At 38.7% G+C, this 23,666-nt stretch overlaps 1 protein-coding gene across 1 annotated transcript in view; it reads left to right on the top strand.

The window, feature by feature from the left end:
• RP1 (RP1 axonemal microtubule associated) overlaps nt 1-4,835 on the top strand; it is a 267,355-nt gene extending 262,520 nt beyond the window's left edge. Inside the window, exons 28-29 of the mRNA XM_077942819.1 lie at nt 682-763; nt 4,642-4,835. Coding sequence (XP_077798945.1) covers nt 682-763; nt 4,642-4,741 — 182 coding nt within the window. The 3' untranslated portion in view covers nt 4,742-4,835. The remainder of the gene's footprint in view (nt 1-681; nt 764-4,641) is intronic.
• The last annotated feature ends 18,831 nt before the right edge of the window (nt 4,836-23,666 follow it).

Below are 23,666 nucleotides of genomic sequence, written 5' to 3' on the forward strand. Positions count from 1 at the left end.
GGTTAATAGAAATACACTGGATTTTTACATATTAATTATATTTCTGACAATTTTTCTCATCACTCTTAATTCTATATTCTGTGATTTCTTTGAGTTTTAAGTTAAGTCATATCTTCTGTGAATAATGACAGTTCTGTTTCTTTTTTCTATACTTATCAGTTTTCCTTTTCCTTTCTTCTTTCTCTCCTTTCCTTTCTCCCTTCTTCCCTCATTCTCTCTCTCCCTTCTTTCGTTACTTTCATTTTTTCTTTCTTTAATTGTATTGACAAGTACAGTAATCAATGATAACTTCTAAATTTTCACTATTAAGAATGATGATTGATTGTGACTTTCCATTACTATTTAAACTTATAAATCTTCTATGGCTTAACATAACTGAAATGCATTTATATGAATTTACTTCTCTCTTTATTCTTGGCTCGTGTGCTTTTAAATAATTTTTTAAAATTTTATAGAGAGTTTGGGTCCCTATCTTCTCTTTTCCTCTGCTTCTAGTACTCTGAGTAATTAGGCTGCTCACTCACATTTTCATTTCTCTACTGGCATAATTTGCATGTGCATATTTTCGTATCCTGACATGTGTACTTAAAAAGGAACATTTGGAGGACCTATGAATAAAATCATAATGCTGGTATTTTTATGCTAAAGAGTTAAATAAATCTCTTTTGTCAACTGACACAGGTAATGGATGGTTTCTTGGGAGCATTGTTGTTAAGTCTGAAGATGAAGACAGCAATGAAGAGGTGCTGTTTCCATGCAACAGGTATGCTGTTAATGCATTATTATGCAAAATTATGCTCTCTTTGTCCAATTTATTCCACCTGTGTCCTCCAGCATGCCTCATCCCAGCTGTTGGACAATATCATTCCCTCCCTGAAAACCACAGCTGAAGGTCTTCTCTCCTCAAGAAGCTGTCCTTTATCAGCATTAGTAATTCTCTCTTCTTTTGTAATCTCTAACATTTTTCTCTTCTGAAAAAAGTATGCTGAAATGGAAAGAAATTGGATTAGGACTTGGAAAATAGGTTCTTCTTTCTGTTTCTAAAAAACGTGCTAAGCTCCCTGCTAGTACTGTGAACTTGGGTACCACTCTTCACTTCTCTGAGATTCAATGTCCTCATATGGAAGATGGCAATAATACCTGTTTCCCCTAGTTCATTTGAATCATTTAAACTCAAATTATGTTATATATGTGAACTGTGAACTCTAATGCCTTGTACTAATGTGGCGTAGCTGTAATATAATAGGAGACTTAAGTGGCAAGGGTAACTGTAATTCCTTGGCCATGTGGTCATAGGTGAATCACTCAAACTTCTGATTCTCAGTTTTCAAAGTTTTATGAGAATAATTAAATATTCTCTACCTACTTTATAGAGTTATAATAAGTAGAATATCAAATACACCTTAAAACAAAATGCACTAAACAGAGAAATTGTGTAGTTAACTTCCCTCCATTATTAATCAATCTACAGAATATGTTGATCCATTTGATCAGTCATTATGCAAGTAGTAATTGAGCACCCACCATATCGAGAAGTGGGGTAGATAATGGAGATCCAGCAATAAGGCAATCCAGGTTCTGTTGGCAAGGACCTATGGTCCCCACATGGGAACATGAGAAATGTTAACGACATGAGGGCCATGAGAGAGGCTTATATATGCTGTGAAGATCTGGTGTCAAGGTGCTATATCTATGTGAGTGCATGTTCCTTGAATCTAGAGAACTCATGCATTGTATATATTAATTTATCCATCCATTTATTCATGCAAAAATATTGCATGCCTGCTAGGTGTCAGGCACTACACCAAATCCTAGAGATTTAGAGATAAAAAAGTGGAGTCCCTGTCTTCAAAGAACTTCCACTTGATGCTCAATTAGGGGAGGAGGGATGTAATGCTACATGAAGCTGGAGAGCTGAGTATGCTCTGAGTTTAGCAGGTGGCTCGGCACCACTATTCCCTAAAGTGAGGGACACTCTTCAGACGTGCAGAGAAGCACATTGGTTGACTGACTGGATTTTCCCTTACTATAGTTTTAATTCTAGGAAATAGTCATTCCTTTGAAACTTAATAAGGAGTTGCATTTTGTATGAACAAAATGTGTAGCACTTCTCTGATCATCTGTTTGTTTCTTTTCTCAATGCACATTCATTTAAAGTGCATGTAGTAGTAGCTATTGCCATTTTATGAAATTCAAGCTCTAGGAAGAGACCTTGTATTTTTATTTTTGCAAGAAATCTTAGTGAATAGGGAATAAAAGGGGCAAAGATTGAAGTTTTTTAGCATCAGATTTGGATTACAACTGCATTACTTACTAGCTCTGGGAGCTTCAGTTTATTCTTATGTAAAATGGCAGTCATGACACCTATTTTGCAGGGTTGTTTGAGGATTTCAGACAATGTATATAAAGTACCTACAAAAGTGTCCTGTAATTATTAGAGGCTCCATGATGGTAAATGTTATTGTCATAGAAGCAATTTTAAAGAAATTTTTAGACATGATACTACACGTGCAAATGAAGGGAGAAAACACACCTTTGTTTCTAGATCATGTGTCTAGTATTTAGAACTCTCAATAATTGACTAAGTTTTACTTTTTAAATATTGTATCTGCACAGTCCAATATGGTAGCCACCAGTCACATATGGCTAATTAAATTTAAATTAATTAAAATTGAATCAAATAAAAATTCAGTTGCTTGGTTGTACTAGCTACAATTCAAGTGCTGAATAGACACAGATGGTTACTGACTACCATATTGGCCAGTATATATACAACATTTGGTTTTATATCACATCTACATATTTGGTATCATATGAAGCTGTGTTTAATATTTTACAGTATAGTTTATTGCTCTAAATGTGATGGTACCAATGAAATCATGTAAGTAGTAAATATAAGATTATTATTTTTCTAAATGTGCCACATTTAGCAAAGTCAAAAGGCATCCAGGGCAGGTGATAATGGTAACATTCTCTTCCAAGCCAAGATTAATTTTACTGGCAATGCAAAGGAGTAGAAATCAAGATGGAGGTGACTTATTTCTACATTTTAGAATAATTGCAAACCTTAGAAATTGGATTTATAGAAACAAAATGATGCAGATGAAAATATTTAAGATGTTTTATTGTATTATACTATCATATGGAATGATATGCACACAGGCATATCATTGCACTGTTATATTAACTTAAGTACAGCAATATAAACTGTTTTCCTTGCCTTTTCTCTCTGAGGACCCAGGGTTAAATAAGTAATAAAAATGTTTTCTTGCTATTCCATCGGAAGTGGAAGAAACCATAGATAGCATTTAGTCTTATGGTTTGACAGATGAGAAAACTATGACCTAATGAGATTAATGGCGTGCACACCTCAGACCGGTTAGTCAGAGAGCAGGGAGGGGCTCTTGGTTCCTCGGCCCTCTGGAAAGTTTTAATTTAGTATCTATCAATCTGTTGTTTTTATGATATAACTATGATTTTGTGAATTATCTTCTACTGAAGAATTCCCTGCACAAGATACCAAGTTTGCTATAAAACTGTTTTGTCAGAAAGTTCTACTTTCTGGAGCGTTTGGAGTGTTTAGATGACGTAAGTTTTACTGTCTTCCCCAGCATAGATTATCAGCTACTTAAATGCAAGTCCCCTCCTAATTATGGGAAAAGAAAAGGTCTCTGAGAAGGAAGTGATTTATAACTTTATTTGTGGAGTTTCAAAATAAGCAAGATATAGGGGGGTTATATTTTGTGTTGTGGGAGCCTCTAAGATTTCCACACCCATCTGTTGTATTGCTGTAGAGAAAAATCAGAAGAATACCCATCACCAGCATTTACTGAATGCTTTCCAAGGAATAGGCTTCGTGGTAAAGCCAGAACTGCACACAGATACTCATTTGATCCCCACAGCAAGCCTACAGGTAGACTCTGTGATCTTTATATTTCAAAGACAATTTCCTTGCCCGAATATATTAGTAATTGGAGTCAGGATTCAGATCAAAATATATTTGACTCTGTAACTGTACTGTTTCACATGGGAGCCACAAGCCACATATGTCTACTGAACTGTGGCTCTTCCAATGTAGGTATAAGATATATTCCAGATTTCAAGAATGTAGAATAAAAAAAGAACGTGATATAATTTTTATACTGATTACATGTTGAAATAATCATCTTTTGAATGTATGAAAATTCAGAATATTAAATTTACCTTCTTTTTACTTCTTTCCATATGCGGTTTGTATTCTACTTCTCTTGAAGAGTGCTGTCCTAGAGTCTGAGGGTTTAGCCACTGTGTATACCTGTCAGTCACATGGCAGGAGAGAAATAACAGCTACCACTAAGGAAACTCCAAGTGAGAAATTTTGACTATGTTAGAATGTTTGTGATGTTACCAGAGGACTTTTCTAAAAGCCAAAATTTTGCAGTGAGCCAATATGACCTTGCAACTTGAGTGAAGGAAAAAGGCTTGCCGAAACTGGACTGCTAAATAATCTGGTGTGGCTTAAAATCTTAAATCCTTTTTTAAAATGCCGATCTCTCTAAAGGCCTCTTTAAATTCTTTCCATATATATATTTTTTCCTTTCTAACTAATGAGCCTTCTTTCAATGCTCTCTCATATTAATTATCTTCTTTTTTCCATGGCAGATGGCTAGATGAGTACCAAGATGATGGCGAGACCCAGCGGGAATTGCTCGCAGAAAGTAGCCCCAGTACAGGAGGAGAGACTGGGTCCATCATCTCCTGAAAGGGCCCACTTGGGCCTGTCGCTCCAATATGCTTCAAAAGGCTATTGATCTGATTGTGACAGTGCATTTGTCTTTTGCTTGGGCTGGAGCAAACACCTGGGGAGGGTCAGTTTGTGCTGGACCCACTCATTGTTTCTGAGAACTTCCAAAGTTGGGAGGATGCACTGAGTCTCGGCCAACAGCTGACCAAGATCCTCCCCTGGTATCTGGGGTGCCCATACTGCTGCTGCTCACCTCCTCCTCCTCCTCCTCCTCCTCTTCCTTCTCCTTTTCTTTCCCTTCCTCCCTCCTCTTCCCCTCCCTCCTCTTCCTTCTTTCTTTTCCTTTTTCTTTCAGAAAATCTGACTTACTGCTAAGGTTACTGAAATGTTTAAATAAATAGCCTTTGTAGAAAATAACTGAAGAGGTACCTAATAACATTTGATGTACGAAAAACACTTCTATGCAACCTATGTTAATTTTAAAGTGGACGTTTTATTGTTAGACAATGGTATGTCTCTCTCAGAATTAGTGGTCATATCAATAAGAAAATGTAGAAAGAACCCAACCAATTGGGTTACTGTGTGTCCCCAGTGCACGTCCTGTGGGTCCACTTGCAGTTTGGTCTTTGAGCTGGCGACAGAGGCCTGCAGGCAGACAGCAGCAGAGTGCAGGGCAGACATCTCACATCCTTCAGTCACTTTTTCTCATGAAACTTCAAATACTTGTCAACTCGGTGCCACAGGCACCTTCTTCCAATCTGTTAATTTGGCACATGAGCTAAAACTCATTTGCCAGCCCAGAAGAGGTCAGGATGTGGCTTTCAATATCAAAGACACTTGTCTTTGAATCTCTGTTTTGCCCCTGTGAGGTAGATGCTATCATCACCCACATTTTGCAGATGAGGAAACCAACACATGGAAAAGCCAAGTGACCTGCCCAAGCTTAGAGAGTGGAATGAGCAGGAGAGCCAGGATGTGACCCTACAAGTCTGACTCCAGAGCCCATGTGCGTCCACACTGTGACCTTGGCCCTCCTGCCTTCCCTGCGTGTTTTTAGTATCCTGCGAAATCAGGCAGAGGGGCCAAGGAGGCAAATCTTGCATACCACCTTCATGATTTTTGTCATCTGCAGTAGTACCTGTACTAGTATATGCTTGATATTTTCTTCCTTGAACTGGGTATAAATCAGTTTATTTACAAGTGAAGAGAGCTTGGCCTTATCCTAAACCATATTCCTAATATCCATGAAATCACTGACTTAATATGTAATTACATTTTTTCCTAAAACACATTAAAATAAATCCATGTCTAACAAAAATTTTAAGTTAGACTATATGCTAACTAAAATTATCTTATCAATATCCAGTAGTGGGCACATTTCACAATTAGGAAAAGCAGGGTGTGTGTATAAGTGTGTATATATGTGTGTGTGTGTCTATGTGTGTGTGTGTGTGCATGTGTGTGTAGTATTTAACTCTGGCCTGGCAGATCATTATTAGTAAATAATGTTCAATAAGTAGATGCTGTTGTTATAATGGTTTCCCTTTTACTAACCCATGACCAAGAACTAATCCCTTCCTTAGAAATGGTAAATTTTTACATCTGAGGATGAAAATACATCAAGAAGACAGCTTCAGTGAAGTTAAAAACAGCCTTTTTTTTTTTTATCTAAAGTGACCAGTAGACCATATTAGAGGTAAGAAAAATAAGTACAATAGTTCCCCCTTACTGGTGGTTTTGCTTTCTGAGGTTTCAATTACCAGAAGTCAACCACAGTCTGAAAATATTAAATGGAAAATGTCAGAAATAAACAATTCATTCATTTTCAGTTGCATGCCATTCTAATCAGTGTGATGAAATCTCATGGCATCCTGCTCTGTCCCATCCAGGATGTGAATATTCTCTTTGTCCTGAGTATCCATGAATCACTTAGTCCTAGTATTGCAGTGCTTGTGTTTGTCACCCTTATTTTACCTAATAAGGACCCCAAAGTGCAAGAGTAGTACTCTAGCAATTCGGATATGCCAAAGAGAAGCTGAAAAGTGCTTCCTTTAAGTGAAAGGGTGAAAGTTCTTGTCTTAATAAGGAAAGAAAATAAGTTGTATGCTAAGGTTGCTAAGACCCATAGTAAGAACAAATATCCATCAAATTGTAAAGAGAGAAAAATAAATTTGTGGATGATATAAATAGGGTACAATACTATCCATGGTTTCAGACACCCAGCAGGGGTTTTGGAATGTATCCCCCAAGGATAAGGGGGACCAGTCCAGGCTGCACAGAAGCTTGGAGAATCACCTCTTGCCTTGATGACATTTATTTCATGGTGCCCTGCACAAAGCGGAACTGAACAAACACACTCATTTACTAAGCAGAAGCTTGTAAAGCATCTCCTGTGTGCCAGGCCCAGAGTCAGACACTGGGAATAAACTGGCAAACAGCATAGTCATTTTCCCTGCCCTCTGAGGGGCCAGTGTTCTAGCAGGGACCTGAGTGAATAATGTGCATGCTGCAAACAGAGCAGAGGCGCTCTGCAAACTCATAGGCCCTATGGAGGGAGAGAGAGCTTGTGCTCGGCTTTGTATGTTCAGTTCTTGGCATATTGCCTACTTATAGTCAATGCTCTGTGTCTATTAAATACATGAATCATTCTTGCCTTACCATACAATACACCTTATTAGAGATTGAAATATTAAATGATTCCCAATTCAGTTTATATTTGTGCAGAATAAGTATTCACAAATAATTACACTCAATGCCTCTATTTTTACAAACTTTGCTGCAACAATACAGTTTCATTCCAAGCATAATCCTGCCCCTTTCTCCCCACCCTGCCACAGTTCAGATTGGAGATGTCTATTTCCCAATTCTATCCAACAGCACATTTACAATTCTTCTCTTGAGGGGGTAGGTGATGTAATACCAATCGGATCCATTTTATGTGGATTCTTGTTTATTTTATCCTTATAGTGCTCATTTCTTAGACATTGTCCAGATTCTGGGACTGTCTCAGTCCAAACCCCTTATATAATAGCTATTCCTTGAAAACTGGAAAACTAACAGTGAAGCTATATTTATTTCTAGGTTTTCAGGGAAAGCAAAAAATTATTGACAGAGTGCACAGCACAAAGGCAGCAAATAGATTCTTAAAGGTTGGGTGAAAAGAGGCATTTTGGTCATGTCGTTTGTTTTTTCTTGTGGAGTGAATGATGTAAAACCCTCATCCATAAACCTGACATGCATATCCTTTAAAAATGCTGGTGAATGGCAGACAAGTGCAAACACAAAGACCAGAAAACAAAATGTGGCCCATTTCATGGAGCACCACAATTGTCTAGCACAACCCCTGTGTCTTCACGGGTTTGCTTATATCTGGGTTAAAGGTAAGATGGAGCGAAGAACACTTTTATCTGATGGATGCATCCTCTATTTTAACCAGCAAGTTATCGTAATGGTGCAATGATGGTATGGATGGCCTTCAGGTGCTAATGTGTTTTCATATAAACTTCGCAAGCAGATTTAAGTTATGTGTTTGTTATAGCAAAGGATGATGTAGCTTCTTTGTGGCTGTAGGTAAAATAATGTCTTGGACAGCTAAGCTAATTGTTCTTTAATACGGAGAGAGGCTCTCCAGAAAGCCCACCAGAGTTAGGTTTATCCTGCAGTCATCAGGGCTGATAATACTTTTGGACAGTTATATTTTAAGTTACATTTAGAAGCGAAGAAACACTGCAAAGTAGGCCGTCCTCCACATCCAGGTAAGCTAATGTTTTTTACATGGAGATTCCTTTTCATTCTTTCAGGCAGTGGGATAGAGTATACTAGAAAAAGACTCCTGGGTTCTGAAATTAATCTTGATTCTCTACCACAAAGAGTGTGAAGTCCTAAGAATGTAGCATCAACTTCCTTGGGCCTCTGTTTCCAGGCCTCTATGAGGATGACTAAAGAGTACCAATTAAACTGATTACTAAGCTTATAAATATGTCAATTACTTGATTATAGGGTCAACATTAATATTTGCAAGCTTATCCACATCAGTTGATTGAAACTTTCCAAACACACCGTTCCCTAGGACTTTGCCCATGTTGGTTTCTTTGCTTGGAAGGGTCTTCCCTTCTTGCCTGGAAAATTCCTATTCATTTTCTGAGACCATGCATCAGTTTTGCATCAGTCAAAACTAAGGCTCCCCCCCGTCCTCTGTGTTTCCATATTACCCTGTCCTTCTCCTCTTACTGTAATTAGCATTTTGCATAGTGATCATGTATCGCAGTTCACAAATTCAGAAATGTGACAAATATTACTTCTTCTGTTTTCTGTATGTCAGCCTAATGTTCAGCTCCTAATCTCTGTCACACAGATTGGTAAAAATTTCCTGATATTCCTTCCTTCCCTCCCTCCTTCCTTTCTTCCCTCCTTCCCTCCTTCTTCCCTCCCTCCCTCCCCTCCCTCCCCTCCCTTTCCTTCCTTCCTTCCTGAGACCGACTTTCGGTTTCGCTCTTGTTGCACAGGCTGGAGTGCAGTGGCGTGATCTCGGCTCAGTTGCAACCTCCGCCTCCCGGATTCAAGCAATTCTCCTGCCACAGCCTCTCAAGTAGCTGGGATTACAGGTGTGCACCTCATTTTCAAGCATAATTGAGGCACGTTCTCCTTTCTAAGGGGCAGCAGAATCCTAGAAGCTTATACTCTGTTTGGAGAGAAAAATGCTTTTCCTCCAAGTCTGTCATTGTCCTTGCCACAGTCTGTTTTCTCTCTGGACCACTCACGCAGTACTAGACTTTTTGGCATGGCTGAGAACCCAAGTGTCTCAGGACACTCCTTTCTAGGCTGCTCTGCAGCCCTCCCCTAAGAGGAAGGGTGCATCTCCTCCAGGTCTCTCCTTACTCGAACACAACAGATCTCACGGGGATCCCGCTGCTCTGGGGCTCACAGACCTCTTTTTTTCTGGTAGATAAAAATCTCTTCTCTTTTCCCTGTTGTTTCTCCAAAGCCCTCTCTGTTTTTCCTCCTATATCAGTGTAACTAGTGTAAGTTATTGGTTTTTTTAAAGTGTTTTGATTTTTACAGAAGACTGGATGTTGTTTCTAGTGTGAATATGATGATGGCAGACAAAAGAACTTTCCCCTTCTGTTTTTATTCAAATTAACAAAGAGAATGGAAAACCTATGGTCTCCAATTTCAGTGAAAGCAGTACTTAGTGAACACCTGCAAACTCCCGGGTATACAGTGTGTGGCCTGCAAAAGCCACTGACACAGACAAAAGCTCGAGGGCCAAGCAGTGGCAAATCTCAGAAAGTGCCAGCAGAAGTCCACTTGCCAAGGTTGTGTGGCCCACCGGGAGGTACAGAAGCTGTATTTTAATTGATAACAGCTGGAAAAGATGTGTCTGGAGCTTGACAGAGAGGATGGTTGAGATTAGGCGGAAGTTGTGTGGAGGAAGGTCGAGTAGGGAATGTGCCTTTGAGGTCGTTAAGCGTTAAAGAGTTCCCACAAATAATTTTCCAAGGAAAAGGAATAGTACAGAGTAAAAACAAAGCTAAGCCGTAAATAAAAACAAAAAAACATTAATGAGTATCAGCAGAAATAGCGTATATCTGACACAGCCTTTGGATATGGAAATGTCAATATAGATTATAAAAACATCTATAGCACTACTTCAACAGGTTTTAAAATATCTTCTCCTGTAAAAAACTATGAAATTAATCCAGCATATTGAAAAGAAAAACAACCAAACAGGACTTATGGAAATTAAAAAATAGAATGCGTAAAATTTAAATCTGAGTTTATGTGTTTAATGCAAATTAGGTTCAGTTGAAAAGAAAATTTGTTCACTAGAATATAAACTAGAAGGAATTTTCTAGAATGTAGCAGAGAAAGATAAATAAATGATATGTATGATGGGGAAGTTTCCAGAAGTGTTGAAATATATCATTTCACAGATTCCTCAATTTCCAGGAGATCAATAAATTTCAAACTGGATTCAATTAAAAATATCCACATCCAGAGCAAATGTAATAAAACTGTTGAGTATCAAAAACATACAGAATATTTAACAAACAGCCTGAGAGAAAAGCTAGTTACCTTCAAAGAAGCAGAATGTACAAGATCAACAAAGAAAACCAGGGAATGGAGTAGTATCTTCAGGATGCTGAAAAATTATAAAAATAACCTAAAATTTTCTAGCCAAGGAAAATATATTTCCAGAATGAGATCAAAATGAAGATATTTTCTTTTCTTTTTTTTTTTTTTTGAGATGGAGTTTCGCTCTTGTTGTTTAGGCTGGAGTGCAATGGCACGCCACTGTCAGGCGCTGATATATATAGATGGGGAAAGATTTCGTGGCAGTGTGTGAAGTCTTCCAACGCACTTCAAATTGTATCATCTTTATAGGGTTCATTTCATTTTTTTTTTCCAGACGGAGTTTTGCTCTTGTGGCCAGGCTACAGCGCAATGGCACGATCTTGGCTCACCACCGCCTCCACCTCCAGGGTTCAAGCGATTCTCCTGCCTCAGCCTCCCGAGTAGCTGGGATTACAGGCATGTGCCACCACTCCCAGCTAATTTTGTATTTTTATTAGAGACAGGGTTTCTCCATGTTAGTCAGGCTGGTCTCGAACTCCCGACCTCAGGTGATCTGCCTTGCCTTAGCCTCCCAAAGTGCTGGGATTACAGGCATGAGCCACTGCGCCTGGACTAAATGAAGATATTTTCAAACATACACGCAAAAATTCTAAGAGAGTTTGCTATTAGTTCCTCACTAAAGGACGTTCTAAAGCACGTACTTCGGACAGAAAGAAAGTGACTCTGGATGTAAAGACTGAGATGCAAGAAGGAATGATGATCATGGGAAGTAGAAAATATGTAGACACATCTAAAATAACATTGGCTGTGTTGAAGTATTGTTAAAAATAACATGAGATAAAGTTGAAACAGGAAACAACAAATAACACATAAGTCTATGAGTTGGGTGGGGGTAAGTGAAGCACTGTATTCTAAAGCTCCTGGATGATCTAAAAGGAGGATGGAGGTATTCAATTTAGTATGCTTGTTTTAATTTCTAGGGCAACCACCAAAAGAATAAAAACAGGATAAAATTTCCAAACAAGTTTAAGTGTGGTGAAAAGGTTTAATCCTTCAGGAAGATATTGTATAATTTTAAATTAATGTTACTAGTAATATAGGCTCAAATGACATAATGCAAAAATAAGCATACACACAAATAAAAATAGATGCAGCCTGTTTTACATACATAATAGTATAAGGAGATTTTAAATATGTACTTCTCTTGGTAACTGGGAAAATAAGGGAGAAAAAAAGTGTTAAAGATATAGAAGATTTAAATGACATGATTAACAAAGGCCATAATAGAGATGTGTAAAACTCTGCATCTGGCAAATGCCAATGCACATTCTTTTCAGATATATATGTAACATCATAAAAACTGGGTATGGGTTGGGCCATAAAACAGTCATAAAATTGAATGAAATACAGATACATCAATAACATGGATGGATTTCATAATAAATCATAATTTTATAATGTTGAATAAAATAAGCCAGTAACACAAATATATGAATGTATTTACATTTATATAAAAGTAAAAAGCAGGCAAAATTTTCACAGGTAGTGTTTTCTTACATACATATATTATATATAAAACTATTTTTAAAGGCCCAACAGTTATTACCAAAAAGGTCAGGAAGATAGTGGTGCCTTCGAGAGAAGGCTGTGGCCCACGGGGGGCCTTCCAGGCAATTGACAGTGTTCCGTATTTAACCTTTTTTTTTGATGGCTACATGAGTGTTGATTTTATAATTATTCTCTACACTTTCATAGGTGTTTTTGTGGTGAAATGTACATAACATAGAAGTTAGTATTGTAGCCATTTTTAGGTGTACAATCTAGTGGCATTAAGTCCATTCACAGTGTTGTGTAACCATCAACACCATCCATCTCCAGAACCTTATCATCATCCCAAACAAATGCTTTGTGGCTATTAAACAATGTCTACCCACTCCTCTGTTTCCTGTAGCCCCTGGTAACTTCTGATCTACTTTCTGTTTCGTTAATTTGCCTAATTCTGGATATTTCATATAAATGGAATCATGCAATATTTGTTCTTTCGTGTCTGACTTTTTTCATTAAGCATAATGTCTTCAAGGTTCATCCATGTTGTAGCATGGTTGAGAATTTCCTTCCTTTCTAAGGCTGAATAACATTCCATTGTATGGATAGACCACATTTGGTTTATCATCATATATGTTTTATGTAAATATCTGTCTTAGTGTTATATCTCACAAACAGAAAAACGAACTATAGAAAGACATACAAGAAAAAATTTTTAAATAGGTTGTCTGTGGTAGAGGAGGGACGGGAATAGGGAGAATGAAAGACAAGAATAGAAATAAATCTTTTGTGGCACTTGATGGTTTTGAATCACTCAGTTTATCACCTGTATAAAAAATTAAGAATGAATTATTGATGGGTTAAAAAATAGAATAAATAAGACTTAGTACTTGGTAGCACAACGGGGTGACTATAATCAGTAATAATTTAATAGTACATTTAAAAATAACTAAAAGAGTAGAACTGAATTGTTTGTAACACAAAGGATAAATGCTTGAGGGGATGGATACCCCATTTTCTGTGATGTGATTATAATGCACTGCATGCCTGTATCAACGCATCTCAAGTATCCCATAGATATATATGTATATATGCCTACTACGTATCCACAAACATTAAACATTTAAAGAAATGAATGGTTCCATGAATAAATGATTGAAAATGAAAGGGGAGTATCTTAACTACCAACGCACATAAGGGACAGATGTTCAGGGAACCTCAGCCTTCCTCTTTACCAAAATTATCAGGAAAGAGAGTGACCTAGCCTGATCTCCTGCCTGAAAGGAGGGGACGGAGGAGGAGCAAATGAAAGAAGTCAGGAATTAACAGCTCAAAACTGTTCCCGTTATATTAGTCTGTTTCTCTCTCGAGAGCAGGACTTGTTATCTTATTCATCTTTGTTTTCTGGAGCACAATGCCTGGGTCAGCACAGATACAAAAAAGTTATGTTTTGCTACTGGAAATTAAAATTTAGGAGTAATGAAGATTAATAGGAAAGCTGAGAAAACTGAAATATTTTGGGAAATTCATCTTACTTGCTTTTATTTTTCCCCAGCAGTTTTTGTGATTCTGTGTTCACCCAGTGAGACACTCTTAGAAAAAAGATCTGTGAAGTCTCTTGTTTAGCCCCATGTCACTGTCAGTTAATAGGAAGGGACAGGCTTCTCAGAAAGACTTAGGAAGTGAGAAATGTATGGTGAAGTGACAATCCCAGCAGTGGTGACTGGAGCACACCGAGAGTGCTCACCACTGTCCTCTGAGGGCTCTGACCCTGGGCATTTGGCCGGCAAAGCTCAATGTGGCGTTTCATGAGGGGCAACTAGCTCACGTAGACCCCATGAAAATGCATTCTGACTCCCAGAAATTAAGCACCTGTTAGGAATATTACACTGATTACCCTAGAGAGAAAGGAAGACTCAGGTGGGCTTATAAAGTGTCCGTTTTTGTAAGCTTTCTGGCTCTCTAAGTTGTGTTGCTACCAATCTCCCCATTGTCATTACTTGTGTACCTCTCTAACTTTTACTGCTATTATTCTCCTGTTGGAATTAATGATTACTGGCTCCTTTAATTTTAACAATAAAATTGGCGATTGTTGGAGAGAGGTCAAATTTAAGCATCACACAATCGTTTCAACAGATTCCCTAACACTTAAAAATCCACTCCTCAACTTTGCGTTTTTATTTCACTGATATAGCTGGAGGATGATGTGTCAAATTGAATTCCACAGGCCCTTTATTAGTGTTTACTGCATTTTGCCTGCCCAGCACCCATTCCTGCTCCTAAGAACAGCCCAGTTTCCTTTTTAAAAACCAGCTCTTCCTAATGCAAAGGACTGTATTTTTCTCGCTCTGTCCTTTTGGCTGAGGGCAAGGCTTGTGACCCAAGCAAAGCTAATACTTTAAAACTTTAAATCTTCAATGGCCAAGAGACCAAAAAATGGTATTTTTGCCGCACACAACAAAGGGTCTCCTCTTCCCCACAACCAGAGTGTTTGTTGTTGAGGTGTCTGCCCTTGGGCCAAGTGAGCTGTCTGGGTCCCTCCCGCCCTGCCACACTGGCCCCCCACCCGCAAGCTAGTCCTGTCAAGTGCCTTCCTACAGTTACTCAAGATTTTCACGTTGGGTGCGGTGGCTCACACCTGTAATCCCAGCACTTTGGGAGGCCGAGTTGGGTGGATCACTTGAGATTGGGAGTTCGAGACCAGCCTGGCCAACATGGCGAAACCCTGTTTCTACAAAAAACGCAAAAAAATTAGCTGGGCGTGGTGGCATGCGCCTGTAATCCCAGTTACTCAGGAGGCTGAGGTGGGAGAATGGCTTGAACCTGGAAGGCAGAGGCTGCAGGGAGTCAAGATCTCGCCACTGTAATCCAGCCCAGGTGACAGAATGAGAATCTGTCTCAAAAAAAAAAAAAAAAAAAAAAAAAAAATTCAGCATTACTCTTTCTTGCGATTAATTAAAGGATTCCAACTAATTCAAACACTTTGCTCAGCCTGCTTGGGTCTTACTTCCTTTTTCCTCCATCCTGCAGTTTTTCCTGCATGCCATCCCTCTTTTACAGACCTCAATCACTGACCCCTCCCATCTCCTCCCATCTGCTTCCTTTAATTCCAGCCTTGAGTGTGTATGCTGGCATGAGCGTTGTTTTAGGATGGAAGTCCTTAAACAACAGGGTAATGGGCTTTTGCTTGTTGTGTTTTATTACTTTGAAGATTATGTGGAAATAAACAAAAGCTATCCAAATGAGAAAAGCAAATGCTATCTTTTCTGACCTTGCTGTAGCAAGGGAGTCAGCTACCATCGCTTGTGTTTTGGCAGAGACTCACAGGCAGGCAGACGGGTGGAAAGGTGGAGAAGAGGAAAGGCTCCAAGTGTGCCCTGATGAAGCTGTTGGCCTGGGGAAGCTGGAGGTGGCTAACTAGCTGGGGCATCCTATGTAACTGGTTAGGAGTGCATATTTGGCTTTTTCTGGTTGATCTTTAGATTCAAGTGGGAGCAGAAAACATGGAATCTGATCATATTGATCTCATCTTGACTGCTGGGGGCCATTGCTACTGAAGTTGTATTTTGGCTTCCTGGGTTGGTTGCTGCAGAGTTTGGGGGTCAGAATTCTATTGTCATGTACAGTCTGCTTATTGTCTCTTTGTTTAATTCAGACTCTCAATTAGCACTTGAGTTTTGTGGTTTAGGTTACTTATATTTAAGACGCTTTCTCTTTAGTTTTATTCCCCAACCTCTTATTTTCATTTCCAGTGCAAAGGAAATGAAATGATAAGAAATAAAATTCTTTGCCTAAAGACAACCGTTAAAACTGAGAGTTCTAGTTTCTAATTGCCTGGGATTTTTTTTTTTTTTTTTTTTTTTTTTTTTTTTGAGACGGAGTCTCGCTCTGCCGCCCAGGCTGGAGTGCAGTGGCCGGATCTCAGCTCACTGCAAGCTCCGCCTCCCGGGTTCACGCCATTCTCCTGCCTCAGCCTCCCGAGTAGCTGGGACTACAGGCGCCCGCCACCTCGCCCGGCTAGTTTTTTGTATTTTTAAAGTAGAAACGGGGTTTCACGGTGTCAGCCAGGATGGTCTCGATCTCCTGACCTCGTGATCCGCCCGTCTCGGCCTCCCAAAGTGCTGGGATTACAGGCTTGAGCCACCGCGCCCGGCCATGTTTTACTAAATGGAGATTAACTTTTAGTTGCTCTTTGTGGTCTCTAAATGCAGGTGATCAGGACCTGCATATGAAAAGGTTTTAAAATTCCTTCTGACGCACGTTATCGACTTCTGAATACATTTACAAATGAGTCTGCAAAAATGACTAGGTTTTCTTTCCTACGTGACTCCGATCAAGATATTATTTCCAAATGTGCTTATGCATAAGAATGACCTGGAAAAGTGATTTAAGATGCAGACCCCCACTCCTCCTGTAGACTTGATGTGCAAGACTCTCTGGAGGTGGAGTCTGAAGCTTTTGGTTTGTTTGTTGATGTACAAGAAGCACCCTGGGTGACTCTCATGCAATCTGGCAGGTACTGGTCCTCAGGCTGACATCTGGCAACCTTTGAATTAGGAATTTCACTGCAAGATGTTGGTGAGACTGACACTGTCACATCATTTACCCCTTTTGCAAATGTTGCTGTTGACAGCGTGTGCACACTTACGTTGTGTTTCCTGAGGTTTGAAAATTGTGCAGCCTGGGGGATTTCCAATTTACCATTGTGTGTGTGTGTGTGTGTGTGTGTGTGTGTGTATACTACACTTGGAAGGGGAGACAGGTGAAGGCAAAGCATGTAAGTCAGGCTGTGTTACTTTTGTCCTTGCCAAAGGTGCTTTCCTGAACCTGGAACAAGTACGAAAAACAAAGCTTCACAATGTTAGAAAGTTCTAGGAAGAGCCGAGCTGCAGAGCGCCTAAGCACAAAGGCATGTAACGTTTCCCAGTTAATTTGATGAAAGGAGTTGCTCTATCAATTTAACCATAGTGCTTAAAATAGCTTTTGCTCTAAATTCTTTTCAAGACTGGCAGTGCAAAAAGAGACAGGAAACGTTCCATACTGTGTCAGACAATAAGTCACTCACTTCTTCCAGAGTTGTCCTTGACTAAATGTTAGAGTTCCCCTCATGACTCTCCTGCCACAGTCCACACACTCAGAGCAGGACAAAACCCAGCCGATGGGGGCTGTGTTGCTGGTGCAGCGTTTCTCCCTCTGGAGGGGCCCCACGCTGACCACTCCGCTGTTGTCTGGATCTTTAAAAGGGATTGTCATCAGTGAAGAAATGCACTGTCACTGCCAGTGGGTGTGAGTTCTGCAGAGGTAGCCCTAGCTCTTGCAGGCTATGATATCTGGAAATGCTGTGTCAGTAGGATACCCTTGATCACTTCATGACACCCTGACAGCTCAGACACAAAGGTCCCATGGGGAGGTGTCAGCAAAGGACGTTTCTTAGCCGTCAGCTAGTCCACAATCCTTAGGTGTGGCCTCATGTATCCATGTAATCATTCCTTCATTCAATAAGCAACACAAAGCATGTGGTGTCACCTCCTATGAGAGCTCATGCTTCGCACCACTTGCTATGCTCTGAGCTCACTGAGCTCGAACGGAGGCGACACCAAGCTGCGTGCAGAGATTCTGACTTACGGAGTCTGTGCTTGTGATCACAAAGTGCACTCGGGATTGAGGAGCCCTTTCTAGAATGGTCTAGGATTCTCAATTACAGTGTAACATATGCTCCCTCAACGTTGGTGCTAATGGGAGCTGCAAGGACCTTGTTACTAATCATAGATTCACAAGCAGAGTTTGAAAATGGCTTCATGTTCTTTACAAATTGAAGCCGACTCTGTCACTTATTGGCATTTAAATTATTATGCTCCGTTCTAAAACATTTGCTTGAATTTCCTCATTTAACACACAATCCAAGGTACACAGACTTAGGTCTGTAGTAAAGATGGAACACTGAGGCACACAGAGACTAAGTAATCTGTTTGGTTTATCCCACCCTGGGATGTCAGATCTGGGATTCAAACTCCATGGTTTCCCATAGGGCACAGAACCTGTTGCACAACCATTTATTTGAGGCACTCCGTCTTCCTCTTCAGGGATCTTGAGCTACTTTCCAACCATTTTATCCTGAACCCAACATGAACTTGGCTTTCGTTGAGTGTGGTGCATCCTCCCTTCTGTGCTAGGGAGTGCGCCTGCAATCTGCATGTGTTTCCTTTTTCATCTATCTTCAGATCATACCTGTCTTCCAAAATCCAACTTTCTTTCTTACTATTCCTTTAAAGTGTACCATCCAACAGGTCTAGTGTCCCTGAATACATCTTTAGTATTTAAAATATTGGCCTCGGAGAAATACCATTTGACCCAACAATCCCATTACTGGGTATATACCCAAAGGAATGAATATAAATCATTCTATTATAAAGATACATGCACACATATGTTCATGCAGCACTATTCACAAGAGCAAAGATATGCCCATTAGCGATAGACTGGATAAAGAAAATATGGTACATATACACCATGGAATACTATGTAGTCATAAAACAAAATGAGATCGTATCTTTTGCAGGGATTTGAATGGATCTGGAGACCATTATCCTCAGCAAACTAACATGGGAACAGAAAACCAAACACTGCATGTTCTCACTTATAACTGGAAGCTGAATAATGAGAACACATGGACACATTGAGGGAACAACACACACCGGGGCCTGTTGGGGGTTTGGGGTGGAGGGATAGCGTTCAGGAAGAATAGCTAATTGATGCTGGGCCTAATACCTAGGTGATATGTTGATCTGTGCAGCAAACCACTATGGTACATGTTTACCTATGTAACAAACCTGAACATCCTGCATATGTACCCTGGAACTTAAAATAAAAGTTGAAGAATAATGTTGAAGTAAATAAATAAATAAAAGATTGCCTTTGGGTTTGCCTTGTAAATATTTGGGTCAATAGTATTATATAGAGTAGAGTGATTGAAGAAACATGGCCATGTTCTCTGTTAAAGTGATACAAATAAAGAACTGTCATGCAGAGTTAAAAAGAAAAATCTCAATTAAACTTTTAAGTTAAGCCATTTCAACTTGTATTGTACTATGATATTGTTGCAGGAATTTTCCTTAGTTCCGCTACAGACGGGGTCTTTGTCAGTCCCACGGCCATGAAAATTTAGGCTCGCAGATGGTTTGAAGGGTGAGTAAGACAGGATTTTATTAGGTGAAAAGGGAAGAAAAGGGAAAGCAGGGATCCTCTGCAAGGACAGAGTCCCTGCTAGAGTCATATTACTATCTGTAAAATACAGACTATTTGCCCTAATTTTGTCAAAAGTATTCCTCTGGCTTTATCTCACGGTTGATATTTAGATTGATAATGTTTGTTTGCTTGTTTGTTTTTATAAATTCACCTTTCCACTTGAGAGCACTTACTATTTCTGCTGTCTTCATGATGAACAAACTCTATGGTCTCATATGATGAGGACAAGGTATTCTTTTCAGTCAACTTGAAAAATTCCGGTTTATGTTAAAAGATGACTTGGTTGCCTATGTTACTTTCCTTGAAGTTCTATGGTTTCAGATGTTACATTTAAGCCTAATACATTTCAAGTTATATTTTGTATATGGTATAAGACAAGGGTCCAGTTTCATTCTTTTACATGTAGATATCTCATTTTCTCAACACCATTTATTGAAGAGGTGGTCCTTTCTTCGTTGTGTATTCTTGGTGCTGTTGATGAAAATTAGTATACCATATGTGTATAGGTTCATTTCTGGGCTCTCTATTTTGTTCCATTGGTTCACATGTCTGTTTTTGTGCCAGGACCATATTGTTTGTTTACTATAGCTTTGTAATGTAGTTTAAAATCAGGGAATGTGATGCCTCCACCTTTGTTCTTCTTTCTCAAGTTTGCTTTGGCTATTCCGATATTTTTATGGTTTCATATGAATTTTAGAATTTTTTTTCTATTTCTGTGAAAAATGCTATTGGAAATTTGATAGGGACTGAATTGGATTTGTAGATCTTTTGGTACTATGGACATTGTAACAATGATTTTGGATATGACACCAAAAAAATAGACAACAAAAGCAAAAGTGAGTGAGATTACATAAAACTAAAAATCTGCACAGCAAAGGAAACAGTCAACAAAATGAAAAGGCAGCTTATGAAATATGGGAGAAAATATATGCAAACCATATATCTGATAAGGAGTTAATATCCAAAATGTATAAGAAACTCATATAATCCAAAAGCAAAACAAAACAAGCAACAACAATAAAACCCATATAACCTGATTTAAAAAGGTGGCAAAGAACCTGAATAGACATTTCTTTAAAGAAGGCATACATGTCAGCAGGCATATGAAAAGGTGTTCAGTGTCACTAATTATCAGAGAAATGCAGGTCAAAACCACAAGGAGATATCACCTCACATGACAGAATGACTAATCAAACAGACAAGAAATAATAAGGATGTGGAGGAAATTAAACCCTTGTACACTGTTGGTGGGAATGTAAATTGGTACAGCCATTATGGCAAACGGTTATGAAGGTTTCTTTAAAAATTAAAAATAGAACTAACATAGAATCCAGCAATTCCACTTCTCGGTTTATATCTAAACATAATAAAATTAGTATCCTAAAGAGATATATTCTCTCGCATGTGTACTGCAGCATTACTTACAATAGCTAAAGTATGGAAACAACTTAAGTGCCCATTGATGGATGAATGGGTAAAGAAAATGTGTGTGTTTGCAGCACTATTCACAATAGTAAAGACTTGGAATCAACCCAAATGTCCATCAGGGACAGACTGGATTAAGAAAATGTGGCACATATACACCATGGAATACTATGCAGCCATAAAAAAGGATGAGTTCGTGTCCTTTGTAGGGACATGGATGCAGCTGGAAACCATCATTCTCAGCAAACTATCGCAAGAACAGAAAACCAAATACCGCATGTTCTCACTCATAAGTGGGAATTGAACAATGAGATCACTTGGACACAGGAAGGGGAACATCACACACCAGGTCTTATTGTGGGGAGGGATAGCATTAGGAGATACACCTAATGTAAATGACGAGTTAATGGGTGCAGCACACCAACATGGCACATGTAAACATATGTAACAAAACTGCACGTTGTGCACATGTACCCTAGAATTTAAAGTATATATATAAAAAAGAAAATGTGTGTGTGTGTATTATACATATATAAATGTCAATAATAAATACATTGGTATTCATTGTATTGTGGTACATATATATGTAGTACATATATAAAATACGAAGAAAAAATATATGTGTTATTCAGGCAAAAAAAAAAAAAAGAAAGAAATCTTGCCATTTGAAACAACATGGGTAAACCCAGAAGACATTATACTAAGTGAAATAAGCCAAACACAAAAAGACAAATACTATATGATCTCACTTTTTAGATGTGGAATCTAAAAAGGTGAACTCATACAAACGGAGTAGAATGATGATTGCTAGGAATGAAGAGTGGGGAAAATGGGGAGATGCTGATGGAAAGGTACAAACTTCCAGTTATAAGAGAAACAAGTTCTGGCGATGTAATGTATAGCATTGGTGATAATGGATATGTTAATTTATTTGATTGTGATAATCATTACATGATGTATATGTATATCAAAGCAGTCCGTTGTATGCCTTGAATATGTACAATCTTTATTTGTCAATTTTTTTAAAAAAAGATGACTTTGTTTTTTTCACTTAACATAATGTTTCTGAGGTTCATTTATATGGTTGTATATATTATTAGTTATTTCTTTTATTACTGAATAGGTGTTCCATTGTATAGATATACCACAATGTGTTTATCTATTTATCAGTTAGCCATTAGGGTTGCTTTTGTTTGGGACTATTATTATAATAATAAAGCTGCTATAAATATTTGTGCAAAGGTCTTTGTGGAGACATCGCTTCTCATTTCTTTTAGTATGTGTTTAGGGGTGGAATTGCTTGGTCATATGGTAAGTGTATGTTTAACTCTACAAGAGACTGTGAAATTTTTTAACATATGGCTGTACCATTTTACATTCTTACCAACTACCAACTATACATGAGAGTTATACTCCCTCTTCTTTCCAACACTTGGTACTATTAGTTGTCAAATTTTAGCCATTCTAGTGTGCATTGTGGTATCTCATTGAAGTTTTCATTTGTATTTTTCTAGTGACCAGTAATACTAAGAATCTTTTCAAGTGCTTGTTTTTCATCCGTATCTCTTCTTTGGTGGTGTGTCTCTGCAAATATTTTTCTTCTTTTTTCATTAGGTTAAGATTCATTTTAAATTATCTTTCCTTCTTTTCCAAATGTTGATCAAGAAGAGGATGTTCTTATCTCTTTACCCAGATTTCTCGTGTGCTTAAAATGAGAAATACTCTTCTCTCCTGGTGCCCCACCATCTACCTTTTAAAACCAGGATAAGAGAAAAAGGAACCCTTGGGAATGTAGTTGGAAATATGAGGAATTATATCCCATGTCCCCACATGTCCATGAGGAATTACATCCCATGTCCCCACATGTCCACTTTTGCATTCTCCATTCTTTGCTTAGTCCTTCCCATGTGAGTAAAATTGGCACAAGCAATTGGTGAGTAATATGGGGAGAAAATGATCTTTCCTGCTCCCTATCAGGTAGGTCTGGCTTTCCAGTGGACAGTCATTCTCCCTTTTGGACACACTTCTGTCAGTCCTTGCTCTCATGACTCAGCAATGAGAGACAGACAGTGAGCAATTATCCAGACAGCTGGCCCATAAGGGTCTGCACTGGGGACCCAGCGTCCCCAGAGTAAGTCATAGATTGATATCTCATTGGTTCATCGGTGTTAAGGCATGTTCTCCATTCAGAATACCAACTATAAAGCTTGTAGTTTGAACCTCATCTGCTGCCTGTGTCTTCTTCTCAATTTATTTGGAACCCACTGGTGTAAGGAGTATAACTAGCTCCTGGTCATTTTAATGCAGTCTTGAGTGCATGCACTATTTATGGGGTGTTGTCCTTGCTCCCTCCCTTCCATTCATTCTGTAAATATTTACCAAGTACTTACCATGCTCTGGGTACTGAGGCATTAGAGCTTTGGAAGTGTAAGTGCTTGACCTTGGAAGATTAAAATATATTTATATGGGAAAAGGAAAGGAAACATCTATATTATACATTTTCTTAGAGCATCTTTTTTACTCTGTGTCACATCTACTTTCTTCACTCTGCCATTGGGTAAAAATAGAAATTTTTTATTCAGTCTTTCATTTCTTTAATGCTTAGTCTATGCCACTTCTCAAAATGTATCCTTCACACAAAGCAACTAGCAAT

The sequence above is a fragment of the Macaca mulatta genome, chromosome 8 (assembly GCF_049350105.2).
Source record: "Macaca mulatta isolate MMU2019108-1 chromosome 8, T2T-MMU8v2.0, whole genome shotgun sequence".
Taxonomy (NCBI): domain Eukaryota; kingdom Metazoa; phylum Chordata; class Mammalia; order Primates; family Cercopithecidae; genus Macaca; species Macaca mulatta.